This window comes from Hyaena hyaena, unplaced genomic scaffold, assembly GCF_003009895.1.
Source record: "Hyaena hyaena isolate Hyena2069 unplaced genomic scaffold, ASM300989v1 scaffold_242, whole genome shotgun sequence".
Lineage (NCBI taxonomy): Eukaryota > Metazoa > Chordata > Mammalia > Carnivora > Hyaenidae > Hyaena > Hyaena hyaena.
The window spans coordinates 717,018-735,987 of NW_024080869.1; the positions used below are offsets into that span (position 1 = coordinate 717,018).

At 35.8% G+C, this 18,970-nt stretch overlaps 1 protein-coding gene across 1 annotated transcript in view; it reads right to left on the reverse strand.

The window, feature by feature from the left end:
* The window catches only part of BMP5 (bone morphogenetic protein 5), a 108,720-nt gene extending 93,042 nt beyond the window's left edge, over positions 1–15,678 (reverse strand). The window contains exon 1 of the mRNA XM_039244297.1: positions 14,486–15,678. Coding sequence (XP_039100228.1) covers positions 14,486–14,975 — 490 coding nt within the window. The 5' untranslated portion in view covers positions 14,976–15,678. The remainder of the gene's footprint in view (positions 1–14,485) is intronic.
* Positions 15,679–18,970: the final 3,292 nt, after the last annotated feature.

The window sequence follows — 18,970 nt, forward strand, 5'->3', positions numbered from 1 at the left end:
TGCTTGCAGCGAGTCACAATGCTAATCAGCATAATAAAGATACTTAGAAGTCTCCTCTTGGAAATAGAGAAACCTATTTAATTACAGTTTCTCAGCCGGGCCCAAAATTATTTAACTATAACATTTCAGATAACACTCTTAAGAAGATGTGGAAGTGCTTTCAATGAAATACACTTAACAACATACTGACAAAGAATTCTATCGTGATTAAAGTGCCCAATAGATTTAAATAATTATGAGTTGGCATGTGTTTTATTTATTATGTGTCAAGAAAGTTAGCTGAATTAAAATTAAATAGATTTTTGACCTATTCATAAGCAATGATTTTATCATTTGTCTTTCTAAGTATATCTCAGCCTAAGTAATTAGAAATCAAATACTGAGATCACTTACACTCCTTACATTACAATCAGGTTATACATAGATTGCATAGGTGTGGTTAGGTAAAGGCAAATAGAGAAAATGATGAAGAAAACAGAATTGTTAAAGACTAGCAGATGACATCCTAAATGCTCATCTTTACTCTGCAGCTGCCTTTTGGTTTGCTTTGCAAAGCAGAGATGATTCCTTAGCAGTTCAGCTAGAAGTTGATATATTAATTATGATACCTGCTTTTTACAGTTCCTCTTGGTTTTCCTTGCTTGGTATTGAGAGCTGAGGGGAGTTGAAAATGAATTGTCCTCATGAGCTTTATCATTTTATTCTGAGAAATGTTGTCAGCTCAAAAGTATTTCCTTTTGGAAAAAGAATTAATTATCTCAAAGCCTTAGTCTTTACTTCATAATATACCTGAGGAGCAGTAAGAGTAGACTTAGCTTTTGTGTGGTGTGGGGGAAATTATTGAGCTATGTGAAAGAAGCTGACTTCACACCGGCAACAGATAGCGTTGTAGGTGCTACAGATCAAGAGATATGTGTTTAGATGGGGAGAGTTCAGTGCTGTAAAGAACACAGAGGAGATTTCCACCATAGCTAGTAGGATGAAATAGAAGCTAACTGTTAGAGTTTCTATCCACAGCAAGAGGAATTTTCTAATTTGTAGGGTGTACTACAGCCCAAACTTCCACTTTAACAGTCTTCTCATGAGATTCTCTGGCCAGTCCAGGCTTGAGTCAGAAACAGTGGACCAAGGACATTCATACTAGTCTGCAGGACAGCTTGCTTAGGTGGCTTCAATACTGGTTAGCAGGTTGGTAGCTTTCCAGCATCCAAATGAACCCACTATCAGTTTGCTCGAATCCCCAATCCCAGCTTTTGAGGTCTTTTACTGTTTGCAACTTTGATATTCTGCCTCTCTTCCATTTTGCTAATGTCATTTTACCCCCATTCAAAAGATAAGTCTATCTTTTGAAGTTGGGGATCAAGACAGATCAAGTTTCCTTCCCTCAGTTTGTTCCATGGCACCACAGTCAGTATCATTGGTGCCCGCAAAGTGTTGCTTGCCCCTCTGCCTGTGAGTATTGTGAATATTTGCCTCCTGCCAGAGGCCACAGCATATCAGTTTAGACGAAGGCCTATAAAAGCCCAACAACAGGGGTAAGAGTTTAGTGGTTTTTCATAAAATATAAAGCATTACTGGGGCCACTGGGTGACTCAGTTGCTTAAGCATCCAACTTTGGCTCAGGTCATAATCTCACAATTCATGGATTTGAGCCCTGCATCAGGTTCTGTGCTGACTGCCTCAGAGCCTGGAGCCTGCTTCAAATTGTGTGTCTCCCTCTCTCTCTGACCCTACCCCACTAGCACTCTCTCTCTGTCTCTCAAAAATGAATCAATGTTAATTTTTTTAAAAACAAAATATAAAGCATTACAGGGGACCCTGGATGGCTCAGTCCATTGAATGTCCATCTTCAGCTCAGGTCATTATCTCATGGTTTGTGAGTTCTAGCCCTATGTCAGGATCTGTGCTGACAGCTCAGAGCCTGGAGCTTGCTTCAGATTTTGAGTTTCACTCTCTTTCTGACCTTCCCCCACTGTGTCTCTGTCTCTGTCTCAAAAATAAATAAACATTAACAAAAATTTAAATATAAAGCATAACTAATAAAGTGAATATTCCACATCCAGTGCATAAAATGTTGGGAAATATATAGAACTTCACAAAGAGTTTAAACACCATCCCAATGGCAGCCTTCCCAATTGTATTCACAAAGGTAACCCAGCAGAGCAGTGATAGCTTGGACTCTGAATTGAGTTCCTCCTCTTGCAAGATGCAGGACTTCGGACAAATGACTTAACCTCACTGGGTCTCACTTTCCTCATCTCTCAAATAGGATCATTTCGTGAGAATGAAATGAGTTACCACTTGAAATGCTGTTAGCGCCCTGTCATATACTTCACACACACTGGAAACATGCTACCTGTGGAAGACAGTGAATTCCAAGTAGAGCAGAAATCACTGCATGTCTTCAGTTCTTCTGTTATTATTGCACTTGGATAATCTAGTGGTTTGTTTGTATGAACTGATAGTCAAATGCCAATAACTATGTTGGTTTACCAGCAGACTTAGATCTGCATTTTGCTGCAACATTTACTTCAGATTCACAGTGGACTGTTGGTAAAAGAGTAACATAGCTATGAAATATTAGTCCGTTTTTCTCCATAATCACTTCAAACTTGAAGTAATAATTGCCTAATGCCTAATATCCTGAGTAAATTCAAAGCAATGTATCAAAGAGGTCTTTATACCAAATCTTGGAACTCTCTACCAGTTTCTACATCAGAAAATGTGTCTCCCTTCACTCTTATTATAACTTGAATCCACATCATGTACAGTAACGAAGATACACTGAACACAACCTTGTTAGCACACCATTGAAGAAGTAAGGTAAGGTCAGGGATCAAGATTTAAACAAGATCAAACAACTTAATTTTGAAAAATTGCATGACATTTTACCCTTATTTCCTGAGTACAACACAAATAAATAATGAGTGTTTACACCAAAGTTATGCTCCGGAATATGCAGGAAGCATCCAGTGCTTTTAGATACCACCTTTAAAATCACTGGAGCCTCCATATTGATAAAACCCTACAGCTACAAACACAGATTTCTGAAAGATCCCCTATGCTTTGCTGAAACTTGGTTCTACCTTTGTTCTTTGCCTTCTGGACTAAAAGTCTTCCTTAGGTTCTGTTTGCTGGTAACAGGCTTTTATCTATTTTAAATTTGCTTAAAATAATTAAGATTTGGAGAATATTCTCTCCATACACAAAAGGTTATTTAAATATATACCTGGCTATTTAAATAACAAAACATACTCTTTTAGATAAGGTTTGCTAGTGCTTTTCATTTTTCTTGGTGCTGGAATTTTTGTGTGGATTTTTTTCAAAGTATGTGACATTGAGAAAAAAAAGTCCTGGCATGAGAATCAGGGATTCTGGGCCTAGACCTTGTTTCTCTTGCCTCGTGATCTTGGCAGGAAGACAGGCACAGTCTTTCGCACAGTGCCTGGCCCAATAGTAGGTAATCAGCTTATATTTGTCAAGTGGCCGAATGAATGACCTTTCAGAATTCAGGTTTCCAGAGATGTTACATACTGTGGAATCACAGCCTCTTCCTCTAGTGCCATACACTGAACAATCCAGACAAAACCACGTATTGTAGATAAAGATGCTTTCAGGAAGTATAGACCATTATTGTTACTGTTATTAAAAGTTGCACCGTTTTTCTAGTTTTCAGAAGCGGATTACCAAGCTAAAAATTAGTAGCCAGACAGATCATGGTTCCAGTACTGATTGTACCATTTACCAGTTGGGTGACCTCTGTATGTGATGTAACCTCGGCTGAAGTCTCAATGTTCATATCAACAAATTAGGAATAGAAAAATATTTATGCATCAAATTGAGATGCAAATTAATTGATATAATGCATGCCAATCACTCAGTCCAGTTTCTGGCATAGGAATTATATTTATTGCTGTTTTTATTGCTATAATTACTACTGCTACAACTAAACTACAATTTAAAACTATATATATGTGACAATGTCATCTACTTTAAATGTATCATGTACATACACACCAGAATGATAATACTTTGCTTAATTCCAATAAATTCTTCCTCAAAGTGAAAGTTAACTGTAGAACAGTAAATGTTTTGACATGGCAGTATGGAAGAGAAAACTCTTACATGTTGATTTGAATAGGTCAATATATATAGGTGGAACCCTTATTTTAAGAACTTTACTCATCAGAATTAAAAAGTTACCAAAGACCATCTTTCAGCATGTTACCAAATAACAACAACAACAAAAAAAACCCCAACGAATTCATATTTTCCCACTCAATGTATTATATAAAATATCAAAAGCAATGTGATGATTTTACAATATGGATATTATAAACATGTATGCCTTTTGTCTGACTTTTTGGATCAAACCCCTAAGTTCCCATCCTGCTTCAAAATATCACAGAGCACAATTCAGGAAAAGTAATAAAAAGAAGTGACTGTCACCTGAAAAAAAAAATAAACAGCCCAAACAAATAGTTTAGGAAAGTCAAAATACTTAAAGCTAAATGGTATTAAATAGAAATAAAATTATAATAATAATGCAAATAGTAACAAGAACTGTTACAAATCAGAAAAACATAAATTCAAACATGATTTGAGTTACATACAATACAAAAAGTTCCTGGATTGAGTGATTATATGAACAGAGTGGCTTTTCTATTTAGAGTTCAGAGTTTTATAAACCAAGATTCTCATCATAAGTCAACTTTTTAAAAAATTAAAACTATAAAAACAAGTTGACTTATGAAGGAAAATAAGCATTAAGATCCTTCAAGATTTTTCTCCTCTGCTTTCAAAGGGCCTTTTAGACAGTGCCCATGTCTTCCCAACCAAATATTTTCTAATTGTATATTCTTACTTTGGCCTGCAATCAACTTCCTCTTTCCCATAACAAACAAGGAAACAGAACAGGTAATATCAGGAACTAAAGTAAAACCATGGCTTCATTCTAAGGATCTGACCAAAGGTATCATAAAAACCACTTTTCAATAGCATATCACAGAAAATGTTGCCTTTGGGTCCTCAAAGGGAAGCCCTACAGCTACCTTTAGGTTCTGTCAGGGACTCACTTTTTTTTTTTTTTTTTTTTCAGGACACTCTGATGTAGGAATACAGTCCATCAATAGTCAACTCAGAGACCAAGTCCCTGGGGCACCAGGGTGCCTCAGTCAGTTAAGGTTCCAACTCCCTGAGATCAAGTTCAGGTCATGATCTAATGATTCATGAGATCCAGCCCAAGTCAGCCTCCACATTGATAGTGCAGAGCCTGCTTGGGACTCTCTCTCCCTCTGCCCCACCCCAGCTCATGCTCTGTCTCTCTCTGTTTTAAAAATAACTAAACATTAAAAAAAAAAAAAAAAGAACACCATAGACTCTACTCTAGCAGAAGTCATTGTAATAGGAGTGGGGACTGTTAATTGAGTACTTTTTTCATGTAGGCTTAAAGGCCGCCAACTTTACTTGACTAAGTTCAATTCTGTTTTAGGATTTCTGTTCAAGGATCCACTTGACAGATGAGGAAACAGTTTTAGTAAAATGAAATAGTTTGCTCAAGGACATGCAGCTGTATGCAAAGCTGGGTTTCAAACGGGTCTGACTCTAAAACCCCTACACTTAACACCCTTCTGAGAGAGTTCAAGAATTAAATAACACCTCTTCCCTCGGAGCAAAGAAAACATCTACAAAACACTAACCATAAACTTTATTTAATGGCTGACCTTCATTCTTTCCGACTAAATAGGTCCTGGATACCCTCATCAAGGTTATTTGTAGAGGAGCTTATACAATTTCCAAGGTGAACCCTCTCTTCCTCTGCTTTTGATAATTACAGACATAAAATCAGGTTAAAATTACCATCCTTAGCAGCTTTGAAAAGGAACATAGACTATACTGGAAAGGAGTTGTCTACTCTGTGCTTGTCTGTGATTAAAGGGCAGTGGGATGGCTCCGGGCCTCCAGGCTCAGCAGCTTGTTATTTATGAGAATGAAATAGCAGAAATACCTGCTCCTCCAGTAAATTCTGCCTCTGTGAGTCACAAGGACACCGCCAGAAGAGGAGGAGAGTAGCAACTAAGAACAACAATTGTCCCGGTTTCCTGCATCCCGACATTACTGCCACCTGCAACGTTAACAGCAGAATATACAGGATGATTCCACTCAGAACTCACAATGCCTTAACACCCAGGCATGGGCCATTTCAGGAAGAACAACAAAGGACTAAGAGCAAACAGACCTAAAGACCAAGAAAATGTATCGCTCTTCATATTTGCTCGGCAATTGCTCTGTATATTTGCACGTAGTCTAGTGCTCTCTACACTGAGCATTCTGGTTGGCAACTGCAGTCCACTGTTTGTTCTGTGATCTGAAAGTGCTACTTCTCCTTCAATTTTTGGTTTTCATTTTTCATTTCACTTTGCTTTGAAACCATTGTACTAGATCACATGAAATTACTAATCCAGATACAATTTAAGAATTTTTTTCAGCATGCCATGCTCATTTTACCACCTCACCAACTTGTGGAGTTGATAATGTCCATGCTAAATCATGATTATCTCTTGAATTTTATAATAAATTCATAGGACAAAGGTTAACATTATGTGTGTGTGGTGTGTATACAGATATAGACATAGACATAGATAGATATAGATAATGATATAGATATAGATGATATAGATATAGATATATCGGTAAGATTACCTTGCACTGAAATCGAAGTGATTCTAGAACTTCTACTAACAAAACATGTAACATCCATTTATCCATTTGGGCCAAATATCTTCAGTTTCTGCCTCAACATCCACCCTCCATGTCTCTCTACTCTGCTCTCTGCACCAGGAGGCTGACTTTCATTAGCTCCACCGGTAGGCTCCATGGCCCTGTGGCTTTCAGTGAGGATCAGCCAATGGGGAAACATGGCTGAAAAGTAAGGCCTGGGTATTTAGTCCTGGGTCTCCCTCCCTGCTGAGTATTAAGGGGTTGGCTGCATGGCATCTCTCACAAAGCCTATGTCAGGATACCTTCCCCCCAAAGTTCTCTGGGTTTTCTGGTAACTGTTTCTGCTCCCTGCTCAGAAGTAGTGAAGGAGGGCTCCCGTGCGGTTCCAGGTGCCGCCTTCATCCTCTGTTTTGCCAGAAAGCTCTGCCCACAACTTGATACACATGACAACATTAGGTAAACTCTCCTAGATGATTCAATTTGCTCAGGCGGACTCTTCCTTTCTGGGACCCTGATATACCCCTGGGGATAAAAAAGGATGAATAGGATATGATTCCTGCTGTCACAACATGTAATCTTCTCTGGCATGTGACCTGTGCAATTGTACAGGCTCCCCACTCAGAAGGAACTCCTGCTTGAGCTTATGTACTCTCATTCCCCTATGTTGGGATTCTTGGTCATTTTGGAATGCGAGGCCCCACATTTTTATTTTAGAGCGGGCTCAACAAACTGTTTAGCCACTCCCGCAGATGCAGTGAAGACACTGGATACAAATGCAACTCTGATAACAATAAGAGCTATTTACTGAGGTCTCGCTCTGTTCCAAATGCTATTCTTAACACTATATGCATATTACCTCATTTAAATCCTCTCCGCACGCAATGAGGAGGGTGATATTATTATTGGTACTTTTTAGATAAGGAAGAGGGGCAGAGAGAGAATTGAAATAACTTGCCCAAGATCACACTGCTACAAATTATCGAATATGGGATTCTAATCCAGGCATTCTGGCTTCTTCTATTCTACTCCACTTCTGTGATGGAAACACAGAAAGGAACATAATCAGGATTAATCTGCAATTAAACCTTAAATACATGTGTCCAGTAATATGCCATGGATTTAAGACTCTAGCAATAACTATGTCTCCTATATAGGAAAGCTAATCACAAAGTTACCATAGGGACAGAAAAGCTATGCCTAACAAATGAAATTGAATTTCTCATATCATACAGGATAAGAATAGCTGAAGGCGCTTGTAAATATTAATAAGTGTTTTGCTTTTAACAGGTCTCTTAGTTCTGAATAAAATCAAAATGACATGTACCTCTGTTTATGTGGACTTTCTCAAACTATTTTCTTCATTCCTAACAACTCCAGGATAGCCGGTAAACAACAAGAACAATAAAAGTTGTTATTTACTTCCAGAAAGAAGTTAAATAAACACAATATCTAAGAGATAATTTAATTAGATTCCTTTATTTCTAAAATACAGAGTTTTTTTTTTTTTTTGCAACACAAGCACCAATACTCTACTGCTTATAGAAAAATGAAAGGCCACATCCTTATGAAAACAGCTATCTTCACTGTCTTAGAAATGATAAAATAGAACATATCCCAGTTTAATTTCTATACCAGTCAAATTATTTAAAATCACACAAGGTGCTAGTTTTTAAGTTTTACGTAATGGTTATGTAACTCACTGCCTTCCACTCTTTGGTTATGTAGCGTTGTTTTTATTTTCCTTTCTCCCTCAAATCTCTACAGATCCTTCTTGCTAATCAGAAATGTTTCTTCCTTCATTCGAAGCACTGCACACTTTAATAGATTTTGTTTCTACTTTCTTGGATGATAATTTTACCCCGTCGTTTAGACAAGACTCACACAAATCAGGGGTTACTTCTTGATTACATGGATTCTCAGATTCTTGTAAACATCTCCGAGAAAGGCAGGTAAATACCCCGATTATTATTTTTATCTTCCTGTCATCACTTTAAGATCCGCAACTGGATCTTACACATCCCAATCTGACATCAGAATCACAACAGACTCCCTTTTCCCCCCAAAAAATGAGCCAGTCGTCAGGGCTGACTAGTGCATTTTAAAGGGTATCTCAGCCAAGGGTATTATTTTTAAGAGATGAGCAAATGGGGAAACCCCACAGTCCAGCCAATAAAATATGAACTGAAGGTGCAAAGAAGCACTCATAAATATGACTTCGAACAAGGGATTCATTGTTTGGCTCCAACCCCTTCAGTGGCTCCTCTGATCTCAGCCCCTCTCTGTGCGTCAGGGAAGCCCCTTCCTTTAACCTGTGGTTTTTTCAAGCTGAGACACTATATTATTTATGACTGTAAATGTGAGTAGCCTGCTGTCCACTCCTTGTACACACACACACACACACACACACAGTCCCCCTCCCTTTTCCCCACTTTGGTATTTTAGTGTGGAAGGATGAAAGGGTTATCCCCTGGAGCCGATGTGGTTGGGGATGTTGAATTAGCTGCTGTGTCGGTATGAGGTAGACTGAGGATTTCCCAACACATCCTCCACCTGCATGACCCAAAGACCAGCCTCTGATGACATATTTCATTCATTTTCTTTCCTTCAAGGGCTTGTTAAAAAATTACTGTATTTCTTTCTCTGTCTCAACCTTATTGTTCTCTGCTCTTGATCTTTCTATCCTCCCTCATCCGCTTTCTCAATTAAAAAAGAAAAGGAAATAGTCTCTTCACAAAAGAGACACAAGTGTTAAATAAACATAATGTAAGCTAAGGAGTTTTCTAAATTAACAGAGAATTACATTTTCGATCAGTGTTATTTTCGTTCATTTTTTTTACATTCCTTTAAATGTCCCCTTTTAAATTTTAATTATGTTATAAAGTAGGGAAGGCAAAAACAATTAAATTCTGTCAACGGGATCCTCTGGGAGAGGTGAGGAGGCAAAGAAGAATGGGACAGGGGAGAAACTATTACAGGGATAGTCACAGCCAGAGAAGTCCTGGTGCCCTGGGGAGCTTTTCTCCTGGTGGGCTGAGGCTGCGACTGGCACATCCTAACCTTTTCCCTCTCAACGCCAGAGAAACAGGAGGCTGTACCTAAATGATCAAGCTGTAACTAATTGATTTTCAGCTAATCTAAGCCTCCAGCTATGAAGAAACGAGGACCAAAGGCAAACCCAGGGAAGGGGTGAGGGCGTAAGGAGACGTGTGCCAAGAAAGCCTGGAGGTAGAGAGACCAGAGAACTAAAGAGGAAAGGGGAAAGGCCAAATAATGTGAGGGATGAGGGTGAGGAGAGAGGGAGGCAATATTGAAAAAAAATGGAAGAATAAAAGGAGAGCTGGAAGTGGTGGGTGAGACCATCCAAGCCCTTTGGGTTCATGTTATCATACCTTCTCATTTCCAGCTGTTACTTCTTATTCAACTTTTAAAACGGGCTATTTGTAAAGGACTATTAAGATGAGCAAAAAGCTTTTAATTAAACCATGTGATTACACCTACCTCTGAAGCCAGGCCTGTCATTTGACAATGATGTGGCTTTAAAGAACAAGAATCCCTTGGATCACATTTATGAATGCCAAGGTTGTTGAAGAAGAGAGTAAGGAGATTTCCACCTTCAGCAACTTTTCTCTTCAAAAGTTAAAGGTGTTCAAGAATTATTGTTTTATCCATTTTTAGCATCTCTTTTTCCAGGCATAACCCATGAATGTGTACTGTAATGTTTTAGATCATCTTTCTTCCCTTCTCATCACACCCCCCCCCAAAATCTTGCATGTGTTTATGGGTATGTTTATGTTACACAAGTGTTAATAACCATGTTGGAGAGACTACATAGATAGGCATCTTTAGGTAGATCTGTGCACAAATTCCTCTCCACTGGGCACTTGAGTCAGCCAAAAGCAACATTAAATATCAATGATGTCTTTCAAACCTGTCAACTGAGAACATAAGCATTTTTTTCTTCCAGTACCAGGACCGTTTAATGATTTGGGGAAGTAAGGGGAGAAGGGCTTAACTTAAAGTTCTAAAAGTATTTTTTTCTGAATCAGGTCTTCACATGCTAAATATGTTATAAAATATGAAAAAACTCATGCATCACACTTATGTGCTTTGATGCTTTTGAATTAATACATGTTCTTGAAACATACCTAAAGTTATTTACTCCAATCCAACTGATGAGAACCCATTAAAAAAAAAACAACCCAAATTCTTCTTTATCAGAGAAATACATGTAGACATGGAATAATATAAAATTAAATTTCTCTTGCTTATTGTTTTTTGTAATTTCCAACAAAACATCTACAATGTGATATCATTTGAATTGTACTCTTTCCAAGTATCCAAATAAAATTGCATTCTAACTTTAAGGATCTTAGAAATATGCTATGTGTTTATCTTAATGTAAACAGAACGTATACTTAAAAATTTCAAGCAAGTTAATCTTCCCTTTTATTTGCATAGATATCTGATATATAAACTAATCCTTAATATTTTTGAGAGAGAGATGGTTAAATGAGAAAAGATTTATCAGAAAGATATTTTTGTTCTTAACAAAATAACCTGGTGTTGACCAAGAAAAGATTTCCTGTGATAGTCACCAGTTTCAGGGACAAAGCAGACAGAGGAATCAACCTATAAAAGCTGGACAGTAAGAGACTGACAAAAATTGGCCCAAAACTAATGAATACAATAGAATGGGAAGTTTCTCTTCACACAGCAATTAATATTTATCTCTTCAAAGTGAATAAATCACTAAAACAACATAAGGGTCAAAATAATGTGTTTATGTCTATTTACTTGTTTATATTGGCCTTAAGGCAATTTTTTTCACATTTTATTTTTTTTCTTTTAGGAAGTTTTCATCTATTTTTCACTTGTGAACAAAAAAAATTAATCTTATCTGAAATTTAAAAAAACGGTTCTTTGCTGTAATATGATTCAGAGCTTGTATTCATTAAATTGTTCATGAGCAAAACTAATGTTAGAAAAAAATGTCCTCTTGAATGACAAGATAATTTTAGAAAATCCATTATTTGACCTAAAAATGACACATACAAGCATTAATAAAAGGATACTGCTGCATCCTTTGCATGCAATTCACCTTATTATGGGAACTGTCAACAGATTCTTTTCACATATTTAAACATCCAGGTGACTTCCTCAATACAAATCCCTTGCTTATTACTAATTTGATCATTAGCCCTTAGTCCCCACTATATACATGATACTTAAATAAATAAATAAATAATCCCCCTGAGTCTTATAAGAACATGAAAAAAGTGCCAGATATTATTTGTTAATGAATGTTACATTGAGAACCACTGAAATCCTTAATGCAGTTAATCATAATACACTTTCACCTTTTCTAAGTACACTTTGACCTATTTCAGTATGGAAGAAATACAGAAATTAAAGCTTTTTACTAAGTAGTGATTGGATGTAAGCTCTGGATATATTAGAAGGCATGGTCTAAGGATAAAATATAATTGTGATTCAATTTTCCTCAGAGACTACTAGGAAATAGTATCAGAATCAATTTGTCAGTAATTTCACATGAGACATTTAGTTTGGAATTATTAAATAAAAAGCCAATATGGTTTATTATTTAAGATAAATCACTATTCAGCAGTTCAAGCATAATAAAAATAAATATTTTCTGAAGCTTATATCTGATATTATTTCTTCAGAGTAAAATGAATAATTGTGTTTCATGGTACAGTTAGTAAGCTGGCTTTGTTGTTATAATCCAAACGATACAACTAAAATTTCATTGATTTAAAAAATATAAGTATTCTTTAATGATAAAATGGTTCAAGAAGTCACTGAATAAAGCTCTTTATTATTGTTTTTGGCTTTCTTATCCTGTGTAAATGTATAAAAGGTAATGGCACACTGATTCTGAAATCATGCTTAATTCTTTTCTAAAACAAATACATTTCTTTTGTGAATGATCAAAATATTTGACTGCAATGAAATATATTTTAGAACAGATTCATGACTGACCTATTGTTTTTTAAAGTACATAACACATTGCTCCCTGTCAGATTTTAGGTGGCCTGAACTAATTTTTTCAGTGATTTTATTTTATAAATATGTAAATCATGCTGACTGAAAATTTCTATTAAAATATCAAAACTCCTTTAAATTGCTGAATAATGCTTTAGAAACTGCAACAAAGTGAAATATACCATGAGCCACAGTGCATACCACTTATACTAGGAAAAAGCAATCAACCTAATTTAGAATTAAGCCATATTTAATGGCTTGAAAGTTCCTAACAAAACCTGTTAATTATACATAGAAGAAAAGGCCTCCAGGACACCTGATTAGGGCAACGAATGATGACCTACTAAAACTTCATAATGAGAGCTTTGTCTCTACTAACATGGAACATGATTTATTAAGCACCTTATCCTTCATGCTAGGATTGCTAAGAGCAAATGAGCAGAGCATATCAAGCGACATGTATTATAAAAGTGTTCATGTATTTAAATTTGTTGCTATCTGTCTTTTCAAAGACTATTTTCTTTGAGATATTATATGAGGACGTTTTTAATTAAGTGTAATAAAACATGTCAATTTTATGGCAAAGCAGATTGCAGTTTTCAAACAAAGTTTTGAAAGTTCTTACATTAAAATGGTTCTAATCCTTTCAAGTTGATTCAATTTCTTCATAAAACTGTATCTCTAAAAATAAATATATTTTATATTTTTTGAATGTCTGAAGACAGTAAATTTTCATCTTCAGACTCTACTAAAACATTTTTTTTAAATTTACAGCCCTTTTAAAATCACTTTGAATTGTTAACTCTTTAATATTTATGAGAGATGAAATATTGGACACTAATTTACCATTTGATATGGTCACTGCTTAAAAACAACCATGAAAGTATCAGCACTGGGAAAAATATAATGTAAAAAAGTATTCTCTAATAATGTTGCTAATTAAAGAATTTTTCAATTCATTTTTTTATCTTAAAGGAAAAGGAAAAGTTTGCATAGGTAAAGACCACATAGCATGTTTTATATTTCTCTTGCTTCTGGAAATAATCAAATGGGAAGGATATTGTTTCATCATTAAGAAGTTAAGAAATGTTAGTTTGAAGCTTCCTTTCCAAAATATCTTTCATAGCATTTCAGAATCTCTCCCTGAAAACATTTGATAGTAATATTTTACAATAGTATTTGATCTAGTTAATTGCACATTAATATTTTCACAGTAGCTGTCTCCCCCAAATGAGAGATTTTTGGTGGCATACATATATATACTTATACATTTGTTAAACTGTTAACAAAAAAAAGTGTTTCAGAATGTCACTGTTACTTTTCAATCTGTAAATGCTTGTTTATTTTTTATTTGTATTAATACCTTTGTGCTCATAGCATAGCTATACCCATAAATTTTCCTTTTTTGTAGACTACTGCCTGTTTATTCATACAGTAAAGCAAGGTTGAAATTTTAACAAGAGCTAGAAAGACCCAAATCTACTCAACCATAAGTGTTTAATTTTTGTTTTTCGTGTTTAAAAAATCATATATATAATATATACACACGTGTGTACATATGCGTGTGTGTGTGCATGTATGACTTTGTTGCCTAAAGCAAAATGTTACATTGCATCAGTGAAAGAAAGGAAACAGAAGCTGGAGAAGAGAGTTATAGAAAATGACTTTATATAAACATGACCACCTACCAGGCAGCTACTTTACTATTAGAAAAACTTCCACTTTGTAACAGCAGAGTTTAACAAATAAAAGAACCACATACCTAAATTGACAAAGCTCATGACCATGTCAGCATCATTCAGAAAGTTGGTATCATGTAGGCTGGCTAGAGGAGGACTCTGGGTGGTCAGAGGAGTTGTTCGAGATAACTGTATGCGACGAGGGTACCCATTGGGAGAGGCTGGGTATCCTTTTCTCGCCCCTCTGGCCTCTGCTGCCAGGGATGCCCTCACTGAGTATTCTGACTCTTCGGGATTTTCTTCATTGGCCATAGCATTGTACAGATCCAGCATAAAGAGAGGTGCAGAGGAAGCTTGTTTTCCAGGTGAAAATGGTCTGGGTCTATGAGGCAAACCCAAGATAGAGAGAATTTCCCTCTGTATTTCCCGTCTTTCGTGGTTCCGTAGTCTTCTATAAATAAAACTGGAGTGGACATGATTGTCTCCCAAACCTCCTTTTGCATAACCCACTAGAACCCAGCAGCTCCAGAGGAAACCCACAATACTCCTAAGTAGAAATACAGTCAGATGCATTTTTGTCCAAAAGCAAGAGTTGATATTTTTAGTCCTTCTTGTCCTCTTAAAAAAAATGTAAAAGTTCCTAGGAGGTACGCTTTCCCAGTAGCTGAAAAAACAAATTTACCTATTCTTCATGACAGTGACATTTCTGAACATAACATCCTCACGGATTTTTTTCCGTCCTATTTTAAATATTTTGAAATATGTCAAGAATCGTTATCTCTAAGAAAGCTGAAACTTGGATTTCCAATTATCCACAGTTGTTAAGAGTTTTTGCTGCATTGATGTAGCAGAAGACGGCTAATATTATTTGATCAGATGACCTATGCATTCCTATATGAATTTATGATAATCAGGCCTTTGGTATTTGGATTAACGCAAGTTGATCTTCTGATAAACTGTCGGTTCCCAAAGTTATCTTCACTTGCTCTTGAGTTCTTCTCAACCCTTGAGCTCTTTCCAAGACAAATCCTGATTTCTGAATCACAGATCTATGCTGATCTGCACCTTGGTGTTGGAATATAGATTTGTCCGGCAGCTTGGTGATAACTTTAACATCTTTTGTGTCGTCTTAGTGTAAAATAAGACTCAAGGTTGTACTATTCAAGCAAATGTGTTTCCCTGAATTTACTTGAAAACCTTCCTGTAAGTCCATTCAATCCCTTTCTCCTTCTAACTGCTAATTCCACCTCCAGCAGGCACAAATATACCAGCCCTCTTCAAGGGAGATCTAAAGAGTAATGTAAGCACAACCCTGCTGGGAAAGAAGAGGCTTCTCATTGTAATTTGAAACTGGTAAAGCAAAAAGAACTTAACCCTTTTGCTACCAGGAAAGCCTTCATTTTCACAATTTTATAGCCACGCATCTAACATAGTACAGTGATACATGGGGCATTTAAGTTCTGGCGAGGGGGGAAAGCCTGTTTTCAAGCAGCAGACTGAAAACTTTGCCACCAATTTTACATAGTACTCTCTTAGATCTCTCTTTTCATAGTACACATTTAATACACTTCTATATTAAGTCTCAGGCTGTGGCTAACTTAACATACATCTCAGTTCTATATTTGAAGTTATTTCCAGCCTTTATGAGTAATTGTAGTTTACTTCTTAAAAAATAAAAGGAAGAGTTGTAACTTGAGGCTAATTTGTTGTTTCTTAATGACAGCCAGATCTTTTTAGAATAAAATACAGTAGATAATTAATCACCAGTAAATACATTCTAGCTCCCAAAGCAGTAGTTATAGTAATTCAATAATGGTGGGGAGATAGCCTAGCTCTAATGATCTTTAAATGCAAAAATTTCAGCCAGAAAAATATATTTATATTTCTCTTATTAAGGCAGTTACAGTTGAAATACAAATACCCTAGAAAACAGTGTCATGATTCTTTTAAGTCATTTCAGTTGAAATGTAAACACACTTACAAATTAGATTTTTCCCATAAGTTATACTCAGTACTTTGGTTTGTTTTAACCCATGCAGATAAACACAAGTTATCTATTCTTTATGACTACCTGCAGATTGAAATTTGCATTTTCAAAATTTGATGGGCATAATGGGGAAAGTGCACACCTTTCTAAAATACCATACTTAATCCAAGGAAATGAGCAAAGTACGTGTTTATCCTTAATGTTTAATGCCTTTAAAGTTTGGAAGTCTACAATGTTTTTGTGCAGCTATAATTTTCCTTACAAGCTCTCACTTAACCTTACGGCTCACAGTACTTTCATTGTCTGGGATATTATTCTGATACCAGTGTAGATTTATCGAGCAAATTCTAGAACTATTATGAAATTTTAATGTTTTTCTTTTGCTCTACCTACCTAGAGGAGCCTGGTTTCTTGTTTAATTTCTTTTTAAATATTTCCTCAGAGTTTCTAAAACATAGTCATATTTTTCACAAGTCTTCAGTTTATTGGTGAAGGCAAGATACTGAAAGGACTTGCAGAATTTTATTGTATGCCTCATTTTTCTTATACAAACTCACTGCCCTAAAACTTGATAATACTGCTTAATATTTGCCCTACTGAAAATTCTTTATTGATAGCCATGTAGGATGCACAGTAGCACACACAAGTACTGACATGCATGGAACACCTCTATAAAAGAGACACCATATGAATAGCAATAGTGCAGGTTACAAGTGAAGGAATATTATTTCAATAAGAAATGGTTTAAACTATTCAAATTCTTGAAACTGTTTATTCCATATCCAAACCAAACTGTGGATTCAAATTAAGCACTTTGAGACCAAAAAAAAAAAAAAAAAAAAGAACTAAACAAAAATATCTGTTTCTGTGCATTTATAAAACCAATCCCAGCTAAAGTCTACTATAGTTGTTGTCTACATTTTAAAATAAATTATCAAGTTCTGGCTATGCTTCATGTCTCTAGAGTTCAGTATAAAGTTACAAGTAAAAACTGGCCACGTTAGAGGAAGAGCAATTTTTATATCTTCCACACTTGCTTTTTTCTCCTTAAGATACAAGTGAAAAATAAAAATGAGTTTAGGTGTTGCCAGTCTCAAAAACTCATTTTCCCAAAGCATGATTTATAATATCAATCAATGTAATTGTAATTTAACTGCTTAACCAGGCATATAACCTAACTCTATGTTGGATATCAGTTGCCAGTATTTCTGGTAAGAATTTTTTGTAACTACCCTCCCCCACCTTCCCTTCCAACTCAGACTAGATTTGGCAAACATTCATTTTTCAAAAGGATCAACATGTGCAATGAGAGGGACAAAAAATAAAGAAGAACAAAACTTGCCAAGAATAAAGTGGAAATGCTAACCACCAAATGAAAAGTCGGATTCATTTTCAATTAAACACATTTTACTACATCATTTGGATTCCCAGGTAGGTTTGTATTTATATACAGGAGAGCAATTTGAAAGATAAAGTATCTGCAATTGCAAAGTATAAACATTCCAAATTCCAGAGCATGTATTTAAGAGTTGTATAAGTCATTGAACATACTGAATAAATATATGTTGAGAAAAAAAAGTTGGGACTTGAGAAAGACCCAGGGCATCACAAGAGATGTCCTAAAGATAATTACTTTTCAAGAGGAGGGGCCTTCATAAAAACCTACCTCTCATAATATAATATTTGCATGGGGTGTATACTAATGGAAGTGACCTTCTTGTTGGGTACAGATACGGTTGAATCCAGATAAGAAGTATTTCTTCACTGTCATTTTTTTCTGTTCATTTTCTCTTTCCTTCATGAAAATTTGATGCATTTAGTCTGTGAATATGTAAAACAACTACATCCAATAGACAGACTTTCAAAAGAAACTCACTCAAAAGAGAGTTAAAGTATTTGCAAATCCATTTTGTCTGGAAGGGTCTATTTCACTTCTGTTTTTGTTGTTGTTTTCTCCTTGAAACAAAAATTCCTAAATGAAAGATACAACTGCAGTGAAAGTTACCTAATATACATGGTATATGCATTCTTAAATTATCTCTCAAGTTTGGAAAATAATCCAAAATAATTTTAATGTGATCCTAAAATTCTTAAACAGAAGCTATCAACTGGAGAGAGGGCAAAGGGAAGAAAGGAGATCACTGAGCAGATCGGGAAGGCTGGCAATGGGAGAAATCAGGGAAAACATTCCCTTCTCGAATCTTTTTGGGGAATACGTGCACAAGTACTGAACAGAGCAGCATCTGTAATATTAAATTGCCTTCAACTCACTCTTTTTGAGCCAAAAACATAGTACATATGAAAGAGAGAATATGGTGTACTCAGCAGAGGTCCAAAGGAAGGCTGAGTGATGCTATCCCATCACCATCTGCCTTAGACTTATCTGTAGTTCCCTGAAAGGGGTCACAAACAAAGGCAGCCTACACTTTTCGGTCTATCTAATTAATATTTGTTAAGAAAAACTTGGAAATTAATAATAAAATACAGTCACCAAAAATTTTAATGTCTGTTATTATTTTTAATAAATGGTGACATCAGTGAATATTTTTAGGTTTAGACAGAATTTTTCAATTTGCCTTGT